At 37.2% G+C, this 25,100-nt stretch overlaps 2 protein-coding genes across 7 annotated transcripts in view; one reads left to right on the top strand and one right to left on the bottom strand.

The window, feature by feature from the left end:
- slc1a7b (solute carrier family 1 member 7b) overlaps nt 1-17,117 on the bottom strand; it is an 89,736-nt gene extending 72,619 nt beyond the window's left edge. The window contains exons 1-2 of one of the 5 annotated variants that reach the window (XM_056233969.1): nt 9,386-9,509; nt 1,029-1,265 (exon numbers count right to left, since the gene is read on the bottom strand). In XM_056233969.1, coding sequence (XP_056089944.1) covers nt 1,029-1,169 — 141 coding nt within the window. In that variant the 5' untranslated portion in view covers nt 1,170-1,265; nt 9,386-9,509. Of the gene's footprint in view, nt 1-1,028; nt 1,266-1,427; nt 1,525-9,385; nt 9,510-16,983 lie in introns of those variants that run through there. The other 4 variants (XM_056233968.1, XM_056233971.1, XM_056233972.1 and 1 more) reach the window with 4 other exon arrangements.
- An 18-nt stretch (nt 17,118-17,135) lies between these two features.
- The window catches only part of LOC130069841 (protein shisa-like-2A), a 64,758-nt gene continuing 56,793 nt past the window's right edge, over nt 17,136-25,100 (top strand). For both annotated transcript variants that reach the window (XM_056233984.1, XM_056233983.1), the window contains exons 1-2: nt 17,136-17,317; nt 24,938-25,074. In XM_056233984.1, coding sequence (XP_056089959.1) covers nt 17,136-17,317; nt 24,938-25,074 — 319 coding nt within the window. The remainder of the gene's footprint in view (nt 17,318-24,937; nt 25,075-25,100) is intronic.

The following is a 25,100-nucleotide window of genomic DNA, read 5'->3' as shown; positions in this document are numbered from 1 at the left end:
TTTCTTTCTTTTATAGGTCCAAACTGGGGTTCTCTTGCAAAATAAGTCAATGTTTTTGAAAAGAGCCCATTCCAATTGAGCTGAAACGCCGATAGCATCACAGACCTGCTTTAAACGCTGCGAGGCTAAGCAGCATTTGCTTAATGTACAATTACTAAGAGCATTTGTATGATTGGACAGTAATCCCTGGCCGTCACAGCAAATGGCCTCTGGAGGTTTTATTTTTAGGCGTATTTGAGAATCATAACGGAGGTTTTAGTCAAAGCGGCCAACGTGAAATCATTCAGTCACTGTAGTTTTAATCTAGTGAAGAACTATGACTTTCCTCAGTATTTTATTTTATTTTCCATTACAAATATCTAAAAATTCTTAAATAAAGACACATTTACTTGGGGAGCAAAATGACTTCAGATATGTATGTATAAAAATGAAGCAAATTTATGCTTAAGACAAAAATAGATCGGCCAGTGAGATAAGCAAAAATAATCTTGCTTCCTTTTGAAGTTTATTTTTCTGACGCTTGTTAGCAGATTTTTTTTCTTGTTTTAAGCATAAACTGATTGTTTCAAGTAAATGTGTCTTGATTTAATAATGTTTAGATATTTGCACTGTACAACAAGAAATAGGCTACTAAGGAAGAAAATCTTTTTTTTTGTTTAGCCTTAATCCTAATATGACTTGAGATTTCAACCAGTTCAAACGATAAATGAGATGTGTATATATGTGTGATGGATAAAAAGTAAATTGACGGAAAATAAAATCTCAAAATCAAAACGGGTTGATGCAAAAACGTAACCAAATTATCCAAGACTGGGGTGGACCAAAAGCAATAGTTTAATAGTAAAACCCATACTGATCAAACAATAACCATTAAAACACCTTCTACTGGAAAGTCATCTAAAAAAAGGAAACCCACAGGTCATTTGGACCAAATGAGACCAAGTTTGTGACCATACTGACACTATAGACGGGGTTGGAAAGGGTTTTTGGGGAGAATTTTACAGTGCTTTGTTGACAGAATGACTGACCTGCTCCGAGAGGTTCTTGGAGCGCAGGAAGAAGCCGAGAAGACATCCGATAACCACGGCCAACACTGAGAGGATCAGCAGGCCGTTCTGCTTACAAACCCCTTTCACTCGCACCCACACTGCATCCAGCGCCACGGCCATCGTGTGTCCCACGTCCACAAAACACCAGCCACACTAGCAGATCTCCATATATCCACCACCCAGATCCAGATGGGAGAACGACCCACGCAGATGCACCTTGGACAGAACGTGAACGGAAACAGATAATTGCAGTTTTGCTCAGAACATGGGTAAAACTCTCTCGTTCTTCCCTATATGCAGAGATAGACTAAGAAGATCATCACACTTTTCAAGCCTCCACTATTTCCAGCCCATTCAGGACGGATCAGCTCCGCCCACCTTCCAGCTCAGCCAATAGGAAGCGAGCATCAGTTGGTGTTGTGCACAGTGCGGGCAGCATCAATCCTATTAGCAAAAGCACGCTGTGTAAAGGGGTCTGTGGCCTGGATTATAAACACAGAGCATCAAATGAAGATGAAACTGGCTGGATCTATTTATAAATAACACTGAATGAAGAGAAATGGTCTCATTTATGGGCGTGTGGATGTTTACAGATGCATATCTTTGTGCATTCTTCAGGGGGGAATGGGAGTTTGAGGTTAAAGTGAAACAGTTTTTGAACTGATTCTTAATGACTTTACTTTTATTAGTAGCATAACCATTTAAAGAGCTGGACATGCTATTTGTAACATTGGATATGTAGTTCCAATTCTACAGAAATGTGCATAGCAGATTTAAGAAATTGATGTATGATATATGTATGAAATATTGAGTAAATAATCTTGGTAAAGATTAAATATATATATATATATATTTGTAAAGAAATGGTAACACCTTAGGGTCCAATTCTCACTATTAACTACTTATTAGCATGTATATTACTATATTGACTATTTATTCTATGCACATATTAATGCATTATTCTGCATGACCATATTCTACATCCCTTAATCCTACCCACACTTAACAACTACCTTACTAACTATTAATAGGCAGTAACTATGAGTTTGAGGCAAAAGTCGTAGTTAGTTAATAGTGAGAATTGGACTCTAATCTAAAGTGTGACCAAAGTTAGGATGCATTAAAGTAATCAAAAGTAACAGTAAAGCCATTTATAAGGTAACAAGATTTCTATTTCAAATAAATGCTTTTATTTTTATTCTATTTATCAAAGAATCCTGAAGTGCATCTCGGTTTCTTGAGCAGCAAATCATCATATTAGAATGATTTCTGAAGGATCATGTCACACTGAAGACTGGAGTAATGATTTTAAAAATTCAGCTTTGATCACAGGAATAAATTACATTTTACAATATATTCAAATAGAAAACAGTTATTTTAAATCGTAATAATATTTCACAATATTACTATTTTTGCAATTCAGCATTAGTGAGCATACAATCTTACCAACCCTAAGCTTTTTACCAGTATGTGAATAAAAAAAGAATCAAAATGACAAACTATATAGTATGAAAAGTGGTGTACGCAATCTGCACAGTCAGTGATTTTGTGCACAGGAGATCAGAGGATCACAGGAGCGTTAGATGACATAATCCCGGCACACCACACACATCTCCGCTCCTCATTCACAATTAATCCAGACCACCGAAGGCTAAGCATTGCACTCCAGCTGTCTTATTCATCAATGATTCTCGAAAGAGGCACAAGGGCTGGGTCAGTCGCTACACAGAACGAACAAATAAAAGAGATTTTAGACGAAGAATGTGTTAGATAATGTGCCTTTCAGATTCTTCATCCTCATGGGGTCTTCGGGTTATTTTGACCCGGAGAAGATTTTCTTTTTCCCAAAAATACTATAGTTAATGTTATCGCATTGGACTGAAACTTAGTGACTTTGTTCCCAAAGGGTATAACTACTTCTCAAATGTTTTTTTTTTTAAATTTTCGTACTTTTTTAGGGGGGGTTTGTTACCTTGTTACACTTGTGGTCTTCCCGGGTCAAAATGACCGGCCTATAAAAAATAGCTTATAAATCACTCATTATACCATATTTTCACCAAATCTTGGATTCAATCTTTTTGTCAACTTGTTCTCGTTCAATTAGGACTGGTTTTGTATTTTCATTTGCATCTGATTAATCGTGGGCCTCATTTATCTAAGAGTAGGCGTCTCATTTTTTGAGTAAAACTTTTTTTTTTTTTATAATTTTGGGAATTATTTTTTATTTATTTATTTATTTTTTAGAAAATTAGTACTGTTGATCACACTAGTCTACTTTAATGTTTCACCGGGAAGTTTGTTTTGAAAAACTTTTATTTTGTAAAAAAATGGTACAGTCACACTTGTGGTCTTACCGGGTCAAAATGACCGGCCTATAAAAAATACTTATAAATCACTCATTATACCATATTTTCACCCAATCTTGGATTCAATCTTTTTGTCAACTTGTTCTCTTTCAATTAGGACTGGTTTTGTATTTCCATTTGCATCTAATTAATCGTGGGCCTCATTTATCTGAGAGTAGGCATCTCATTTTTTGAGTAAAAAAAACTTTATTTTTGAATAATTTTGGATTTTTTTTATTTATTTTTAGAAAATTGGTACTGTTGATCACACTAGTCTACTTTAAGTGTGTGTGTGTGTGATAATGTCAGATAGATGAATGGATATTAGATGCAGTTCAGGGTAGGATCTGAAGAATCAAAAGAAGATCAAAAGAATGTGTCATTCAGAAAATAGTTTGTGTGTGTGTGTGTGTGTGTGTGTGTGTGTGTGTGTGTGTGTGTGTGTGTGTGTGTGTGTGTGTGTGTGTGTGTGTGTGTGTGTGTGTGTGTGTGTGTGCGCATGTATCCACGCATGCACATGTCCAAGGGCTCTATGTCTTCAAGCACACATATGTGAACATGAACATGCTCCTGACAACTACATTTTTCTCTAATTTTTAGTCTCCCCCATTCACTTTCAATGACCGGGAACACCACAAGTGTGACTCTGTGTCATTTTGTGCAAAAAAAACCACACATACCGGGGAAGACCACAGGTGTCATAGGGTTTTGAACACCACATGAGGGTTAAACCTGCTGAACCCCTGTGAGTGTCGACTCATATATGAACTAGCCTCTCAATACTCATGATGATGGTACTAATGTGACAGCTAAAGGTCCATTTGAGACCAAAATAAACTGCACTTAAACCGAAGTGGTAAATCTTCGAAAGTGGTAATGAAATACCACAAATGCTAGAAATACATTGTACATACCGTACATTCCGCTTCAAGTCAGACATAATTTGACTTACAAATTTTGTTTCCTTGTTGCCTTAAAAAGGAACTGAATGCATTAAAGCTGCAGTCCGTAACTTTTTTGGGATACAAATTATCCAAAATAAACTTTTGAGCAAGTACATAACCAGCCAGTGTTCAAAACTCTCTGCTTGCCTTAGCTCGATTCAAAACGGTAAGGTTGTAATAATGTTTTTAACTCCAGTGGTACTGGTGGATTTCCGCAGGGAATTCTTGCATGTCTTTCGTCATTACGTCACATCTGTACACATAAAGAAGGAGTCTCGGCTAGTAGGTTATATTGCGTGTGAGGATGATGGAAGTGGAGATTTATAGCCTTTTCTCACAGCACTTGATATAATTAAACTTATTAATTTGATGGCGGATCCAGAAAGGTTCAAACGACAATCACCAGTGACAACAGATTCACCCGCTGTAAAATGCAAAAGACTTCGGAGTGGCTACAGAAAAAAAGAGACTGCAACGGCCCATGCGAAAACAAGGATACATATCGGAAGGGCTTTAAATGTAGTCGCGCAATGCTGACGTTGTTAACATTAACAATTTGAGAACAAAGTATAATTTGCACGGTTTGACGTGATATGATAAGCGATCGTTAGATTTAATCAGCGCGTTTTACTGCAATGCTTTTCCCCCCTTAGTTGGTCAGAACAAATGTGGATGTTACTTACTTGTTCAGACAACAATTTAGGGTGAAAATGATTATGTTGGTCATACTTCCAAAAAGTAGAATCTGTGATTCTGAATGACAGTATCCACACCGGCGCGGTGATTGACAGCTGCACATTGTCCTCAAAACATTGGATTCATCCGCGCTGTGCCGTGTCGAGGTACAACTCACGTAAAGTTGATAATTACGCAAATGACTGCAATTGCAGATTTCGAACAGAGATGGCGACAAAGAGGAAAAACGCCAGACTGCAGCTTTAACTATAGCATTTCCCTAAAGGTTTAGTTCACGGAAAATGTTTAATTCTGTCATTAATTACTCACCCTCATGTTGTTCCAAACCAGTAAGACTTTCGTTCTTCTTCGAAACATAAATGAAGATCTTTTTATTCAAATCTGAAAGATTTCTGTCCCTCAGTTGACAGCTACGCAACTGCTACTTTGACGTTTCAAAAAGTTCATAAAGAGATCGTAAAACTAATCCATATGAAATATTTAGTCAAAATTTTCTGAAGAGACACGATCGCACAATGATGAACAGATTGAATTTAGGCTTTTATTTACATATAAATATTCATCAACTCAAACATTAGTGTATGATAAACGAAAGCTCAAGCATGTTCACTTGCGAGAACCAATGAGGTTTATTCTCGTGTTACGCAGCACGTTTGAGCTTCCACAAGAACCAATAAAGTTTGTTCTCACGAGTCGAGCAGGTTCAGTTAAGCTTCTGTTTGCCTAAATTAAATCTGTTCATCATATAATGATGCATCAACCAGCAGCCATATCACCCTGTAGGCGGGGTTATTAAAAATCAAAGGAAGTCTTTCAATTAAAAAATAAAAGAGTAGGGTGTAACCCCGGCATCCTGGCCAAATTTGCCCATTGGCCTCCTAATCATCCTGATGTACTCATTGGCTTCAACCGTCTGTCTCCTCTCCACCAATAAGCTGGTGTGTGGTGGCCGTTCTGGCGCAATATGGCTGCCGTCGCATCATCCAGGTGATGCTGCACATTAGTGGTGGTTGAGGAGATTCCCCCCTTCCATATGTAAATGCTTTGAGTACTCAGAAAAGCGCTATATAAATGTAACAAATTATTATATAAAGTGATCAAGTCTCTTCAGAAAAATGTGGACTAAACCGCTCAATTCATATGGATTCGTTTTACAATCTCTTTATGAACTTTTTGGAGCGTCGAATGGGGCTTTTCCACTGCATGGTACGGCTCACTTAAATAGTACCACCTCGGTTGAGGTTCCAATACTAAAATGTGACGTGTAAACACTGCAGATCACTGATTGGTCAGAGAGAATCGTCAGTACCAGCATCATTGGATTTGCGACACGAAACACCAAACCGAACAAACTTCTTCGTCTTGCAGTGAAAAACATCCACATGCCGAGAATCAAGAACACCATTCCATCAATATGCTCCATTGCTCCTGTGTTATGGATTTGTTTGTGTCGCATTTACAATTATGTCACAGCAGTAGAGGCGGTGCAACTATAACGATCAGTCTATAATCCCACCCACTTTGAAGCAGTACTAAACTGCAATAGAAAAGCAAACCGAGCCGAGATGTACCATTCAGTGGAAAAGCGCCAAAGGTGGTAGTTGCGTAGGTGTCAATTAGGGCTGCAACTAACGATTATTTTGATAATCGATTAATCTGACGATTATTTTTCGATTAATCGGATAAATTCAATTCGATTTTTTGTTTATTATGACTAAATAAAACCCGGTTACACTTTATTTTAAGGTGTCCTTGTTACAGTGTAATTATATATTTAAGTACAGAGTAATATTAAGTAACTACATGTACTTACTATAGAAATAGGGTAGGATTAGGTTGAGGGTTAGTTGCATGTAATTATGCATAATTTACTGTTATTACTACAGTAAGTACATGTAACATATGTAACAAGGACACCATAAAATAAAGTGTTACCTAAAACCCTAAATTAGGATATTTATGTGTAAAAGTGTACTTTAAAAAGTGCAAAAGCCACACATTGAGTTTTACAAATATCAATATTTGCATTGTTTTTAATGATAATTGCTGATGGCAAGTTGACAACCATGATTAATGAAAAAAAAAAAAACATTTATATCCAACATATTGTTTTAACACAATTTTTGTTTAAACAAATTTACAGACATGTTGTTCAGATGTGAAGATATAAACTAAAAACATCTCAAATATATAATTCATTTCATTTTTATTTAAAATTAATTAAATTACAAGGATAATTTGTAAAAATAAATATAGAAAGACTGAAAACAAGCGTGTGAACAGAGCCGCAGTAGATCGCGTTTGAAAAACAATTAAAACTTAATAGTAGACAAATGCTATATAAAGAGAACGGAATGGAGGTACGCAGCAAGCTAACAGGCTTGATTAAAAAGACAGGAAAAATGATGCATTAGTGCACAAACATTCGCTGAAAACCACTGAGTACAGTGACTAAAAAACAATAATTTACTGCTGCTGTTATTAACTGCCTTTATATTTAGTGCTTCGCTTTGTAAAGACCGTTTTAATTTAATATTTCTGCGGTAGCACTATTTTAATCCATCACTTATGTTGCGAGCGAACTGATTGCGCAACCTGATGCTCGAGACACAAAATACAGACATCCCAAGTCTCCCGGAAGTTCTGGAAGTCACCCGCATATTGATAGCGCCTCCCTGATGCTCGCAAATTAGTTCAAACTCCCGGGATTTGAGCGCGCAAGCAAGAGCGCGCATGCGAGACAGAAGAGACTGTGCTCCAAACCGTGTAGCGCGAGCGCGCGGCAGAGCAACGGAGGGAGAGAGACCTTGCGTGTGTGTCTCATGAAGCACGTGTAAGACAGAGAGCATCCTGATTGGCCTGTTTCAACCAATCACCAGTAAACGCTCCCTGTGACGTAAGCAGACCAACTAATCGATAATGACATTCGTTGACAACGATTTTCATAATCGATTATTATCGATTTTATCGATTAGTTGTTGCAGCCCTAGTGTCAATGGAGGGACAGAAATCGCTCAGATTTCATCAAAAAGATCTTAATTTGTGGTCGAAGAACAAAAGTCATGATAGAATTTTAATTTTTGGGTGAAATATCCCTTTAAGGAAATGTTTTATATATATATATTGAAGGGTTGGTCAAAATCCCTTGCCTCTTCAAATACATCTATAATCATATATCCTTTTGAATGGTTATATACTTCCTTTATAAAAATCAATAATCAAATATATTCATTATCACATAATTTTTATATTCTTTGTGCTTGTGAAATTATATTTTCTTAAATGCATGTGATGTAAATAACCAGTTTCTTTTAGGTGCATTCCAATCTTACTTTGAGATTGCACGTAGTACACGCAGGACACGAAGGCCAAGTAACCCACAAGGCCGTTTGTCTCTTTCTCTTTCTCTGGGATCAGTAGAAAGGTTTATAGAGGGTCCTAAAGGCAGCGTGGGCACATATGATTCTTCGCTGGAAAGATGGTCAAGCTATATTGAGCGTTACTATCAAACTTTAATTGTTGTATGAAAATGTATTCTTTCATGTATATTTCCTTCCTTGAGAGTAAATGCCAGTTATCTGTTTTTCTCCCAAATGAGTGAATGTTTTAGCATTATGTTTTGGTATACTTAACTGATAATAAGGAGCTCAGACTCTCTTCAGCCTTGATGGGAGCTGTTATTTGCTAGTGTCTGTTATTTGTGTGTGTGCGTATGACATTCTATGTAGGTTCTGGACGTTCGGACCAGACACCCCAGCGCCCTTCTCTAACCTGCGAGGCCACCACAGACCTCAATCTAATGAGTGGACGACAACTATCTTTACTAATGGCGATAGGCACCCCTATCTCCTCACATGTGTTAAATTGTTTAGGCTCTCATGTTTCTTAGCCAATGAGAATAATTCAACCTGTAAGCAATGACGTAGCTTAGACCTTGGAAATGGTATAACTGCTGTGATCTTTGTAACTGTAAGGGGGGCGGCCTACGAACTCCTGTGTGAGTCTTGAAGCTGACTTCTGCTGATGAAACTGCAAACTATCTTCAGTAAAACGTTTCTTTAATTTTTTATAATTCTGACTCCGGGTCTTCATTCTTCATATCTGGTTCTGGGTCTTTGACTGTATACCCCTTACAATATATATATATATATATATATATATATATATATATATATATATATATATATATATATATATATATATATATATATATATATATATAATTGTTACTTTATATGGCTCAATGCTTAAAAAATGCATGAATGAATTACGTGAATTCTTATTATTTTCAGTTGTTTATTAACAGGAACTTTATTCAATTCAGTTCAAAATTCTGTCATTGTTTACTCACCCTCATTTCAAACCTGTATGACTTTCTTTCATCGGTTGAAAACAAAAGGGGGTGTTTGGCAGGATATTCACATTCCTCTTTCCATTCAATGAAAACAGCCATGCTCCACAAAATGACATTCTGAAAATGCAAAAAGCTTTTTGGGTTATTGTGTAATCAATATGATTAGTTTTATACAAATGGTATGATATTATTAACTTTATACAAAAGTCTAATGGTATGTCCTTGTTTTGACGTGGACACCCTTGTACTATTGTCAAGTTCCTCCTTTGTTCTGATCCATAATTAGGTAATTAGGTAAATGCATTGACTTTGTTAACAAATAACAGTGCTACACACATATTTAATTAATTTCAGCTCAACAAAAACAAAAAACACGATTTTAACGTGACAAAATTGCTAAATATTGTGTTGATAAACAAACCAGCGAGTCAAACTCCAGCACTATTCTGAATCGTCATGTTTCCCAGCATTATGTATTCAGTAAAAACAAACTGTTGTCTGAAATCTGCATAATGTGGAAGAGGCTGATGTTCTTGTTTAATGAAAGGCACAGAGGGAGAGATTTTTAGGACATGGAGACAACTCTGATATGAGACTTGTGCGTCATACATTTCAGCCAGGACAGCCGTCAGCGGATGTTTACCAGTAGAGTAATCCGACTCAGTCTGGCCGTCCCACATGCACACACTGATAGATAGACCTCTCTTTACCTCTACGTGTACCATCCCATGACACCATTCCTGACATGACCTGTTTAATGGCATCGAGTCTGGGTTTTAGGGCACTCGTAGCAAGTGTTATTTTGCTATCAGAAAAACATGCAAACAATACCAGTGTAAATGTGCTTGTGCAAGGTTGCATGTTTGCACATTTGTACAATTGTCAGTTTGGTTTGTCTCGTCATCCCTCACGTCACATGTTTGCCCAGACTCCATGCTCAGTAATCCCACTCTTTTGCCAATATTTCTGCTCAATCTGGTTTCATCAGGTCGGGATTAGCAGAGATTAGTCAAATGCCCAGCCGCTGCCATGCACATTCACTCATTCATTAATAACATTAATGTCTCCGTCATCAGAAGGCAGCACATGCCATTTCTCTTGCTATATATAAAAAAAAAAAAAACCCTATATTAAACTTTGGTGTTTTACTTGTGCACCTGCCATGAATGGCATGTCTGCTTGTTAAATGAAGGTGTTGTTTTGTACTTACATTGAAAGATGGACTCATGCCATATCTAGAGGCCAGAATTGACTTGCAATTGGGCAGTTTCCAGCCTTTTTCCGGAAAACAAATGCCTGGAACACTCTAGCAATTAACTTTTTTGTCCATAATTTTAAAATTGTGCTGATGACTTGTGTCCAGCTTTTAGTAAATGATATCCATGACAGCAGAACTATTATCTGTCATTCTAGCAGAGAATTTTGAAAGATGGACAATGACGCAGAATAAACTGAGTATGTGAGGAGGTTGTTGATCATCAAAGCTGATACTCCTGCTAAGAGGCTTATGGTGTGTTCACACCGAACGCGAATTTAATTATTTGGGCGAGTAGATTACATACAAAGTCAATGCAAAGACGCGAATAGACGCATCATTCGCGCCGGGCGTTGCGAATGACGCGAATTGGGCGACGCGTTTGCCGCGAATGTCCTCCGCGCAAGTTGAAAAATTTGAACTCGAGCGAATGTTCAAGCGTCTAACTAAACGCGATAGACGCGTTTTTGACGCTCTATTCGCGTTTGGTGTGAACACACCATTTGAGTGGCGAGTAGGAAAGCAATTCTCAAAATTACCTTATTTTTCTCTGCTTCATTTTAACACTATGATAATAACATGCCTCAGGACAATAGAGAGTGACAAGAAAATTGTGATTTGTTAAATTTCTTTGAATTGCAAAAATCTCCCTTCCTGTCATTCCAATTCAATATCTTATGGGCGTGGCCAATTCAATTCATTTAGCAATTTGCCCAACCTTGTTGAGCACTACAGCTCAATATATCAAGAATATATGAATTAACCATACGTTTTCTTGAGGGAGACTCTTTTTAAGTCTTCTGAAACCAGCTTCAGCAGTCATCGGGAAAAAACGGCACTGATGTCAATAACAAGGTAGTTTCATCATACACAATCGACAATCCTACCACTTAACTATTGGACATTCTCATCCTATAAGCATATAAAAGATTTCATAAGTTTGAGACTACTTATAGTCCAGGCGATATGTGCAAATGATGTTCACTTTTTTATAAAAGCATGAAACTTGGTACACTTGTACAGTGTGCAGCCCTGAACATTTTCAGAAATGGAGCCATCGCAAAAACGCCTCGTGGCGGCCAGTTTGCTTTCCTCCATAACCAAATTATGTATTTTGTATTATTATATCTCCTGAACCAAACGCGATAACACAGAAAATGTGATGTCTAGCCCTATGTTTTGATTACATTTGCTTGTCAAATCTCGGGATATGCAAAACGCTTGCTCTTGACAGATGAGTTAGTTTGAATCATGCTTGGTTCAGGAGATATGATACATATGGTATCATTTTTTAATGATACAAAAAAAAAAAAATCTTTTGGACAGTTTATTTTTAAGAGTGTACCTTGAATTTTCCAAATGGGATGTGTGGTTCAACATTCCTAGCAACTATATTAGGATTAGGTTTAGGAAACACTACACAAGTAAAAAAGACTTGGCTAGTCATTGCATTAAAAGTTTTTAAAGGTCATTTAAAGGTCCTACAGTGAGATCTTTGGAGGGTTGGAGAGCACAGGGCTAAAAAATAATGGTCATTTGGATGTTCAGCATGGATTGTGCCTTCGAAATGTCCTTTCAAAAACAATGAATGAGGCAGAAAGCTGAAATGTTTTTCCCTTTCTCCTGTCGAGTCTATCCAACACAGTTCTTCAGATAAGATAAAAAGGCACTTTGTATTTTTGAGGCAAGGCAAGAGCTTGTACAGGCATGAATCAGTACAAACAGAGGTTGACCACCAGGTCAAATCATCAACTTCAATCACTCCACTTATTGGCTCTTCCCTGTTGTGTTGTCTTCCCCTTTCTCTGCCAAACTTTTAATTCTTTTCTCTTGCTTTTTGCTTAGCTTAACTCTCCTAGACTTTGTGTGCCTTCGCCGACCCACTTATGCCTTTTCTTTCTACACGTTCTTCAGATCAGATACAACCAACAGCGCAGCTGACTCATTAGACGGAGTACAACCAAGAGCTCAGGCAGGTCCATGGGTAAAATATCTAGTCAGCCAGCATGCATTAATGACACAAATCAGTATGTTACATTTCAGATAGACGTCTGCTTGCAGGCACGTGCATAGATAGATAGACCCCAAGTGGTCCTCAAGCACCTGACCTTTTGGTCTCTGACTAGATAAGTGTCGTTTTCTAAGTCATAAGTGCATTTTTAGTTTATTTTAAATTTATTTTATTTATATAAATGTGCCCAATGTCATCAATTCTCAATTAAGTATGTACCTACATCCCTTGTCATGGCCACCACACAGCTTTCACTGGTGACAGCCAGGTAACAATAGTGAGTTTACCCTAAGCTTTGCATCGTTTGTCACTGCTGTTAAATTAAACATAGAGCCAGCCTAACTAGGCAATAGCCCTACATTAACAACAAAAAAGCGAGTCTTGTGTAAAATTGCGTCGTGCAGAGTGGAAAATGCCACCAAAATTAATAAAAATGTCAGCAAAATTCAAGATATGAATTTTTCCTGCATGAAATTTTGATTTTTATGTTTATATATCATGTGAAATAGTTGAGCAATATCACTCGAGCAAAAGTGCTGTTTTCCCGAATATCAGCACTATTGCAAATGTAATTTTAATATTTTCGTTTTAATACAACAGTTCAGTAAACAATAAATAAGTTATCAATTTAACATTTTGAACACAATAATGTCAATTTGCTGTATTTCACAAACAAAAATAGTTCAGAACAAAGCAAACCTCCCTGCATCTCAAGAGTGGTTTTTCGTTCATAAATGAATAAGCCGGTTTGAACATATATGATTATTATTTGACTCACCAATTAAGACTTGGCGCCACCTACTGGCGGTTTCATTTAAAAGTATCTTTTTTATTATTTATTTTTTTACATTATTCCTCCAACTGTAATTGCAGTGTAATATATCTAAATAATAATAGTATAATTGCAATAATAAATAGTAATTTCTGTCAGTAATGCACAACATTACTTTTGCTCATTTACCAATTCCAGCATTATGCCAAGTTACAACAGACATATTTATGTAAATAAATAATATGAAAGTAATTTAAAGGTGGTTTATAGTGTGTGAGTAACTAACATATTTTTATGTGTTTTCTATAGTAATTATGAGAGTTGCCCTTTTTTCCCTCACCTGAGCACCTGCTATGTTTGCTTGCATAGCTGATAATGGGTGTTGCTGACTTGAACCTGGGCTCATTTTCCTCTGGACCGAAGTGTTGAAGCTGAACTCTGAGGCATGTTGTGTTACTGTGGCAACGCTGCATCAGCTTCAGCAATCTGGGTGCTTTAAAGCTGGTCGTAATCATAGGCAGAGCACACATATTTATGTTGTGGAAACAATGCAGCATTAATATTCTTTGATATACAAACACAAGAAAATATATACATAAAAAAAAAAAAACATACTCCACCATTTCAGCACCAAATCCTTTGTCTTCATTCACAAACCACCCGAAATCCAACTTAACCAAGTGGTACTTGCGCTGGTATAAAGTGAGGCTGGGAGTATTTAAAGGTGCACTGTTAAGATAACAAAATAAATTTACTGGGCAAGTAAATAAAAATCATTGTTAAAAAAACTGAATTATTGAAAAATGCACTAAAACTACTAACATGAAGAAAATGTGAAAACTCACATGCGTTTCTTCTATGAAAACTTCTCAACGCATCAACGACGGTAGAGCGCCTCCAAACAATTTGAAAATGTTCTTCTCTTTATCAAGATATAATAACACGTGGTTCTGCGAACATGCAGCAGATCATATGAGGAAATTAATTGTGTAATATTATGAGAGAAAAGTGTGGTGTGTACGGAAACTTCAAGGACATCCATTCTTGTGCTGATGAGTTTCTCTAGAGCAGCTCAAACTGTGTCTATGTTGGAAAATATTTAGATCAGAATTATACTATAAAATATGTTCATATGTAAATATTTCATAATACAGTTTTTCTGAATCGCTAAAACACTAAACCCCATTCTCTGAACCAAATTCTCAATAGCCTAAACCAATTTGTCGAATACATCACTCTTCCTGTAAAACATTAAACAAGTTCAGGCAGTTAAAACACTGTTTGCAAATCTCATGCACTCTTTTTGCAAAACTCTAAACACATTCTCACTCACTAAAACACATTTCACTCTGTGATGCACTTGTGTTTCACAACACTAAACACAGGCAGGCAAAAGTTAAACACAACTGCAACACTCTTGTCATCGTTTACACACAACGACTCAAAATTGTTCACACTTATTTCTAATGATGTGATCAAACCAACTGTAGAAGTCAGTTCAGAGCCAAAACTGACTCAAAATGTTGCACTGAATGTTGATACCAACAATGGATGGAAACAATATAAGAGGGAGAGGAGGAAGAGTGCATGTAAGAGGGGGTGAACAAGGAGGACGAGGAAGAGCAGGAGTGCAGAATGCTGTCAAGGCTGGATCTCCTTTAGGGTTTTTCCCTTCGCCTGCAGAGACGACATTGTCTGAGATGTGAAGACGTGATGCTGAAGCAGAACACATGTCCAATCTCTCTCACTGACCTTGATTCTGCAGTTGCACAACTCTTCTGAGTGACTGTAGCATGCTTTTCATTTACAGTTTTTTACTGTAACCTTTTTGGCTTTAGCAGTTGGTTGGGTCACTGTATTTTCACAGTATGCAAGAGCTGAGTATACAGACATTCAATACTATAGGCCTACAATATTCAGCACAATACTTGCAGTGCATACAGTATACAATTTATTCACCTTAATACTGTAAGTTGTCGTTACTATACTTTTTTACTAATTGCAAAATTTGTTTACTTTGTTACAATATATTTTTTTTCCTGTAACTGCATGCTGTGTTCTCCATTTTTCTCTGTAGTGTCTAATGTATGAACTGTAGTGTTTATAATATTGGCTCGCTGTGTGTATGATCTGAGAGCATTGCTTAAAGGTGCAGTGTGTAGATTTTAGAGACATCTAGCGGTTCGGTAGCGAGTTTACACTAAGAGCTCAGCCCACCGCTCACCCCTCCCTTTGGAAGAAGCCACGGTGGCTAAAACGGGACAAACATCGTCGTCTGAGTCAGCAGAGAATAGCCAGAGGAAGCCAAGTTTCTGTACCACAGTCCATTATAAACCACATCATGGATAAAGTTTCAGGTGAGGATCAAGGGTCTTAATATATAATATAATAATAGTAATCAGCTGATTGTCTCACGAACGTAACCAGCACATTCTCCCCACATAGCAAACCCATAATACAGCGAGGGAGAAGAACCACATGAAACTATGCAACTATATATTTTTTCTAACAGGGTAGTAAAAGTTTAGCTGGCTAATATGAGCTGTTACTGTGGCTGAGCTGGTTAACGCGTTAAGCCTTGTTTAAACTCGACGCGTCCGCATGAGCCCAAAGGTGCGTGCGGCAAAAATGACGTGATTGTAACAGCGCGCGCGCCTCCGCATCCCATAGACACCACTTACTACACACAATAGGCTTTTTTCTCTGATTTTGGAAACTCGATCGACTTAAAATGCTTCCAAGATCGACAGGTTGGTGATTCCTGTAACTGTTTTACGGTCCATGACAAGAGTAGCCTACTAATAAGCTGTCTCACGAACTTAACCAGCACATTTATCCCCACATAGCAAAGCCATAACACAGCGAGGGAGAAGAATTAATGGGGATGCACCGCTCTACAGTAATTTAAAAGTGATTGCAGTACCAGTTTTGTCCACAATCTTACATACAGCTCCTTTAAGTAAGGTCTTTTTACACCACTGAACACATAGTTATGGATGTCATATTGGATTTCTGTTAATAGATACTCAAAAATGTTACACATTGCACCTTTAATTTTGAGCACAGATAAAATGGTTTTGAGGCAATCGTTTGATTTTGCCAGAAGAGTCAAAGGTTCTCTGAATGTGGTTTGAAAATTTGGTTTTGTGTTTAAGGTTTTGAGAAAGTGAGTGATAGTTTCAAGAAATGTGTTTTAGCAATTCAGAAAAACTGTAATAATATAAAAACATGTTCTTAACACATAGAGTTCTTAATTTACATCTATTTTGATCTATCTGCCTATCTATCTATCTATCTATCTATCTAGTGTGTAGTCATTACAACAAAACTTAAGATATAACGGATAAGAGGATATGAAAGACAGAAAGTGAGAGTGGATAGAAGAGAAACAAGGTGATTGGATTGATTGATTGTGTGTGTGTGTGTGTGTGTGTGAGTGTGTGAGAGAGAGAGAGAGAGAGAGAGAGAGAGAGAGAGAGAGAGAGAGAGAGAGAGAGAGAGAGAGAGAGAGAGAGAGAGAGAGAGAGAGATTATAAAGAAAGCTCTCAGCATCTCACGTTCAGATGTTCGCGCGTCTTTGACAGTCGTCACATCACTGTTTATAATCTGACTGGAGTAACTCTCAGACGACTGATGCAACTCCAGAGGATGTGATAAGAGTCTTCAGGCTTTAACAAGTGGCCGGTTGAGGGTTCGAGTCGCAGGCAGCATGAACGCGGATTGCGCGGGATATTACAACGCGGAGAGCGTGTTTGTCAGCGGCTTCACGTGCCCCAAACCCGACAGCGACGCGCGCGCGACATTCTGCTGCGGGTTCAATGACGTCAAATACTGCTGCGACGATCCCAACAGCTTTTTCCCATATGAATATGGATACATGTGGTGGCTTAGGTAAGACGGTATTTTGTGAAACTTCTATATTTTATGTATGTCTAATTTTAAATTATGTAGACATATGGTTGGCGAACTTGGCAATGACAACTTTGTAGTCACCACTATCAACGTAAACATGAGAGAAATGACCAAGTTTGATGAGTAACTGTGATATTGTGTGATATTATGGTTATTTTCGTACATTTGTCTAAAACAACACTCTCTGATTCTGTCTTTTCCTAAACAACAAGAATCAGAACCTTTCATTATTTTGTTGAATGCATGCTTTTCCATTCTACAAAAGTGGTTATTTATACTGTTAAGCTAAAAAAACAAAACAAAACAAAACAAAAAAACTTTTAACTCCAATAACTTGTAAATCTCATTTGTATGTTTCGTCATCATCCACAGCATGCCATGCCTGTTTCCCAAGTGCCAAATGGCTATTTCAAACAAGATTTTCCAAGAAATATGACTGAATAATGACTGTCGTTGTTCTGTTCATTGTAAATAGCTATCATGGCTTTAGGAGCCATGGCATATCTACATGATTCATATTGACATTAAAGTGATTTCTTGTGTTTTTGTTTCGATATCGATATTCTGCTAAACATCTTTTGTGTTACACAAAAGGAAGATAATCATACATTTTGAAGTGTTCTTTATTTGTTATGTACCCAAATCAAACAGTAGGCTTTCAAGGACAAACTAGTTTATTCTCTCCAATATTGTTAAAGAAATAAAATGCGTTGTTTTCAGGAGCCATGATGCAGACAAAACGGATTTTCAAAAGGCAAACATTGTTTTAAATGCAAAATTTTCTAAATGAACACTAAGCAGCAAAACGGATGAAAGTTTAACTGAGAAACTAACATACTGAGACTTGTTTTCATTGAATGTATCTTGAATATAAGAGTGTTTGTCATTGTTTAATTTGTATTCTGCTTCTCAGGAAAATGTATTTTGTTTTGAGGATGTTTACATAATTTTTCAACTGTAAAACGAGACAAAGTTAAGAATTGATTGATCAGAAGTGCAGACTGCAACCAAACATCAAAGACAAACTAAAAAAAAATATATGTAGACATGTTTACAAAAGAAAAAATAAATGGCAAAAAAATTGAATAAAATAGAAAGAAATAGAAAATTTGGTACACAAAGGTTTTGCTTCTCATAATAATCTTTAAGCATGTTTAGATGTTAACAACCTTGAAATAGGACATTGAAATCCTATAAACCAGGGAACAGGTTTAATTTGATCAGATTAATCAAGGTTCATAATTGATAATTGCATGTGTCATTAACCTCAGTAAATAGCTTTAGTCAAGTGGTCTAATCACACTCTCAAGTCTTAATTAAGTCTTGATTTAAAGAGCGCTTTCTGCACAGTCACTTAATAATGACCTTACAAGAAGTGAGAACAGACACTGTCATAGAAAATGCTATATTTTTTTTGTGGTAATACGTGAGCTTTGATTGACCAATTAAGCTGTAATTAAATGACTAATTAATTAATGCAAATTGTTGCACGTTTCAATGCCATCATATGTAGCTAATTAGAATAAAACACCACCAATTCAAGATGCAAGAACTGCATCACTTGTGTACATTGTTCATAGATCCATTATTATGTAAATTGTTGCAATAACTTAAAAGCTGCAATTTACATCAAGAAAAGTGAAAATGTATGCATGTTTCTTGAATCTTATCATTAATATGATGATAAGAACAACCTTTGCATTAATCATCAATATTCATGACTGAAGTTTGGTTAAATGCTTACTTGGGAATTCATGTCAATCACAACACCTGGTTTTATAGACACTGGCAGAACATCAGGTGTTGATTAGAACTATTGTAGTTTTACTGGATGCTCACGGAGGAAAGTTTATTTTTGCTTAAAGGTTGCTTTTTCATAGCTCTCGAGAGGTAATGGAGTAATCACGTATGTTTCAAGTTTAAATGTAATCTCTGGTGTTTCTCTCTCAAAGTTCCTTGATAGAAATAAAACTAAAAGTAGAGAAAAATTGGACAATTCTTGACAAAGTAAGAGTATGGAACTATAAATTAATTTGAATAGCAGATCATTTGGTCTTGGTGGAATTCGATGAGAAATTTTGAAGTTCATGCTGAGAAATCTGATTGCAGATCTGAAAATGGTTTTTGACGTTATTGAGATCTCTTCTGAAACTCAAGAGGAGACGTGCCAGATAAGTGTTTTTGCAGGAAAATCTGAAACTCAAGAGGTCTCCTCTTGTGCCAAATAAGTGTTTTTGCAGGAAAATGTATCTATTTGCTCTCCATTTAACTTCTTTGCTGTCTAGAAGAAACATCAGCGATAGTATAAAGAATGTCGACGAAGACGAAGACGTTACGTTCCTCCTTCCACAACCCTGAACCACCTCTGAACTGCTGGGATCCCTGTCTCGGCTCACAGCAAAACCTGATCGAGATAGTTGCTAGCTGGCTTATATACCCGTTTGTCGGGTAGGAGTGGCTCGGCATGCAAATCTCACTGGGCAATATCCATTGGCTCATTTTGTTACCCCTCGAAGGTGACTGGGCTCCCAAGTGAGACCCCAATACGTCAGTATTGATGTAACATTGATTGTGACTGACTGAATAGAAACTCTCATTAGTGATCATTGTTTCCCACAGGATCCCATAGCTTAACAGTTAGAAATGCCCATATCATCCTGGGCTTTCCCAAAAGCATCATAAACCTATGTAGAGAGAGGCCATTTTTACCAATGGTTTCTACAATTCATTTATAGTAGTGTTAATTTCGTTAACGAAAACTAAACGATAATATTTTCGTCAACGCACATTTTTCACCGAACGAAAACTAGACGAGACGAGACTAAAATCCCCACTAATAAACAATAACTGGGAGTAAATCAGAAATAATTTTCGTAGACTACTAAAGACGAGACGAAAATGCAGTTCGGTAAATAAAAGACTGGGCTAAAATCTATGGACATTTTAGTTCACGAACAAAGACGAGACGAAAATTACATATTATTATATGATATGGTTTTGTCAAATCCTGTCTCCTCCTCCGCCTCCTCCTCGTCAGCTCTTCCGCCACACACACCCACTTTCAAACCTGGAGCGGGCGGGCCGGGCACAGAGTAGCCTACACAACACATGGAGCAGACAGGAGCTGGATTCACGGCGAGGCGGCGACGGGTTAAAAGTAAAACATGCTTTGCACGGGGCTCGGGAGAAAGAGGAGACGTGATATATGGACACATTTTCGCTTCATTGAAGTGGAGAACAAAACCAAATGCTTGATTTTAGTCGAAGGGAAGGAATGTGGCCACATGGTAGCTGGAAAAAACACAACAAACCTGAAGAGACACGTCGCAGTTCACCACAAAGACATTGTGTTAAGTTAACAGAAAGATTGGTGGTGGTTGTTTATAATGTAACATTAAATCAACGGCTATAATGTCCCAATGATAAACTAACTAATGTTGGCTAACTTTCATAGCATTTAGTATCCAGGCTGGCTACGTTACGTTAGCTTCTTAGCACGTAGCGACCGTAGCCACTTGTTGATAGAATTGTATGTGAAGTTAAATTTATGCTAACTTAGATATGTTATACTGGCCGGGCAACTATAGTTTCACTTAAATTGCAAGTTTGATTAAAGCAGACAGACGCTTTAGGTAATCTAGGAGCTGCAAGTGAACTATAGTTAACACAAAACACCTCGGCAGCTACACATGTATGCTAAATGCTAAAACGAACTGAAACAATTTATCAGGATAAGACAAAATAAAAATAATACACCACACATAATTCAGAACAACTTTAACCTAGATTTTCATTCACACAAAATAGCCATTGCTAGGGGAACCACTGCAGGGATTGGGATGCAAACTCCCAATGTCTTTATTTGGTGACATAAAATGCTGCTCTGTTTATCTGCACATTATTTTTATTCTATTATTACAAATCTATTTATTTTATTATTCTATGTGAACTAGCTTTAAACAGCCAGCACTTGTGTTAAGTTCATAAGACACTTTATTTTATTTATTTGTTTCCTTTGTCAGGTGTATTTTATTTGTTTTAATGCAAGCATTTGTGTTTGTGTCTTTGAACCTTAAAGGGATACTCCACCGTTTTTTCATATTAAACTATGGTATTCTCTTATCTAAGACGAGTTGATACATACCTCTCTCGTCTCAGTGCGTGCACTGAATCGCTCTGTCGGGCGGAGAGCTTTGAGAGCAGTTAGCTTAGCCCCATTCATTGTATATGGGCCAAACAGAGATGAAGTTAGAAGCAACCAAACACATCCACGTTTTCTCTATTTAAATATAGTTACACGAGTAGTTACACGACCAAGTATGGTGACACTAAATAAAATGTGGCGCTTTTTTATAAGCGGGTAAAATGGATAACTATAATGTATGGCGGAATAGCACTTATTGGGAGCACTTCGACTCGGCGCTGTAATATCTTCACTCGTGAAAAGTCCTCTCCCCCTCTCCCTCTCCCTCTCCCTCTCCCTCTCCCTCTCCCTGATACTTCGTCAACTCTGCACAAAAAACTACTACTACTGCAGGCGTGCAGGTCACGTTGGTTCTATTGACGGAAATGACAGGGAGAGGGAGAGGGGGAGAGGACTTTTCACGAGTGAAGATATTACAGCGCCGAGTCGAAGTGCTCCCAATAAGTGCTATTCCGCCATACAGAGAGGTATGTATCAACTCGTCTTAGATAAGAGAATACCATAGTTTAATATGAAAAAACGGTGGAGTATCCCTTTAACAATGTTCAAAATAAATATGCAAATATTGTCAGAACATCTTCCATGTCTGCATGTGTTCCTTAAAATTGTGTTTTTTATCAAAAAGATGAGAGAAAATGTTGAAATGTGAAATAATTTTAGGAAATGTTAAATATTATCTGCTGACAAAAAAGTAAAAGGTTAAAATGATGTCCTGACTAAAACTAGACTAAAATGTTGACAGTTTTTGTTGACTAAAACTAAACGAATAAAATCATGTTTTCTTGTACTAAAATAAAGACTAAAATGCTCGACTTATAGTCGACTAAAACTAGACTAAATAAAAATGGGATGATGTCGACTAAATGTGATAAAAACTAACAAGCGATGCTGAAACTGGACTAAAACTGAAACTAAATTTAAAAATGGCTGGTAAAATTAACACTAATTTATAGGCTTATAATGCATTTAGGAAACATAGTCCTGGTCAATACATCTAAACAAACAAATTGTTTTCAAACCAGATTTTATATGTTTTGTGTGAATATCACAAAACCTGTCAAGAACATGTTTATTTCAACCCAAAATTAAACGAAAACATCAAGATCAATTAAAAAATGTTCATGACTTTAAAGTCGTCATGAAACGGAAGTTGAGATTGTCCTTTTTTCCTTATTGTGACGTATATCCGAGTGAAACGGCTTCTGAAATTAGAAAAAAAATGTAGGGCGGGGCTTGATTTCGTCCTTCGGGATTTGATTGGATCGTTGGAGGTTGGGCGTTGCTAACAAAATGGAGGCAGATTTGAATGCCAGTTTACAGTCAGTTGTGGAGGATTCCTCTCCACCGTACTCACCACCGTTACTCTCCCATGAAGAATTTTTAATTGAGGAACCCGACGATGAGAACGAGGACGAGCAGCCAAATTTTCCGGAAGGACTCACCCCATATTTATATTAGCCTCCCGCGAACCAAGATGAGGCGGCTGATAGTCAAGATCACCCTTGCACACAGATGCGAACTCGCCTTTATTCCTCCTTCTTCGAAATGCAGGAATTCGAGCCAGCGGGCACACAGACGAGGTTGTTTAGGGATAGGAAAGAGGATGTGAGGAGTGCAACCAAAAATGCACCTAAACCATATTTGCTGGCTGTCAGTAACACTAACAGGTTTCTGAGAGGCGGGCCAGAAACGAGACAGACCCCAATAGCCACGCCCTCTAGTAATAGTTTTTGACCGGAAGAGAAGAGAAGTCGTTTCGAGGGGGGAGGGAAGGGTGACGTATTTGATTAAGGATTATAAGGGCACATGAATTAAAAAAAAAAACGAAGTGCACAGATAAATCATTTATAATAAACACTATATTACATATAAAAATACGAATGGTAAAATTTGATTTCATGACGACTTTAATGCAAAATAGTCCCATTCTCCAATTGTCATGCATTTTCTTTTTGCAAAACATCAGCCTAATTTTTTTTTTTATTGTGTGGTGAAACATGGCCTGGACATGTCCTAGAAGGGTATAGGTGATACAAATACAAATGTTCCACTTTCTGTCACTCAGGGTCAATAAAAAGCTTCCCCAGTGCCTCCAATGTACTTTGGCTGCTATAATGATCTTCAGCTGATTTGGTAGAGCCGTCTTACATCACTCTCACTAGGAACTCCGTTATGACTGTTTTCATCACATGCCACCATGACATGACATTTTACAGCATGACATTTCAGAGAAGTCTGTGGACAATAATGATGATTCACACACAGGGGTTGTTCTTGCTGACCCTTTGGAGCTTTATAGAGTTTTAAAAGAGTGTGATAGGGATCTTGAGGTCTGTTCCTACACTCTTAAAAATAAAGGTTCCAAAAAGAACCTTTCAGCGAACAGTTCTAAAAGAACCATTTTTTACTAGGTGTGTAGAACATTTTTGCAATGGCAAGTTGCATAGATTCTTCATGGAACCATAGATACCAATAAAGGATCTTTATTTTTGTATAGGCAGCTGCCTTCAATGAGGTGGGCTCTATTAATTTGGTCACCTAGCAACCACACAACAACGATAAGTTTTCCATGGTTAAAAAAATGTAAAAATTTAATGAGCGATGCCCTGCTAGTTTGACCTTTTACTGGTTAAGTAGTCTAAATGACCCACTGTGGCTCTTTAAGTGCAGTTTCTCCACAGGTGATGCTCTGCTGCTTTTAGTGTCTCTGCAACCTCTTCCACGCGAAACAATTAATGCGAAACAATCCATTAACATTAACTGATTTATGTAAGAACTTTGCTTTTTGCTTTTTTCAAAGCTGGTTATAATTTGTTCTCAGGCATGCAGATGTGCGACAGCACGCTTTGATAATCTAAAACAAAGTCATTATGCTTTCATCCTGTGATCTTGTGGGGGAGAAGGATATTTGAAAGGAGTTGTTTGAAAGTGGAAAAACATCTAACCAAGTAATGGAATAATTCAAATCAAATCAAAGTTTATTTATAAAGCACCTTAAACAAACACAGTATACCAAGTGCTGTACAATTTCAAACGGATTAGATACAATACAAGGAAATAAAAATAATAACACTATAACTAACAATATAACTAATTGAAAGTGATAGTCTTTTATTTTTATTTTTTTGGTGGAAAAACATTTGTGGTTTTGCTAGATATCTCTGCTCTCCAGCATTGTTGGTCTACATCGTAACTTAAACCTATTTCTGACTAGTGACTTGTATCTCTCTCATGATTTCATGTTACCTCACTCATTCCTTAATTCTGTTTCTCTCTTATATTAATGACATCAAACATGGCACAGTGCATCCATGTGCTATTGTGCATTGAGTATTTGATGTCATCATGGTCTAAATGTAAACAATTGAATCTCTCTCTCTTTCTCTGTCCTTTAGTTTGGGAGCTCTGGTTGGTTTGTCTATTGCTGCTGTGGTGCTGCTAGCCTTCATCATCACTCTTTGTGTGCTTTGCTACCTGTTCATCGCCACTAAACCCCGAGGGTTGGACAACGGACTGCCTCTAAGAGCACCAGGTGAATACAGCTTCAACAATTTCTAC

This window comes from Rhinichthys klamathensis, unplaced genomic scaffold, assembly GCF_029890125.1.
Source record: "Rhinichthys klamathensis goyatoka isolate OS25496 unplaced genomic scaffold, OSU_Roscu_1.1 h1tg000386l_1, whole genome shotgun sequence".
NCBI lineage: Eukaryota > Metazoa > Chordata > Actinopteri > Cypriniformes > Leuciscidae > Rhinichthys > Rhinichthys klamathensis.
The sequence above is the reverse complement of the archived record's forward strand: the minus strand, read 5'-3'. Positions and strand labels throughout refer to the sequence as shown.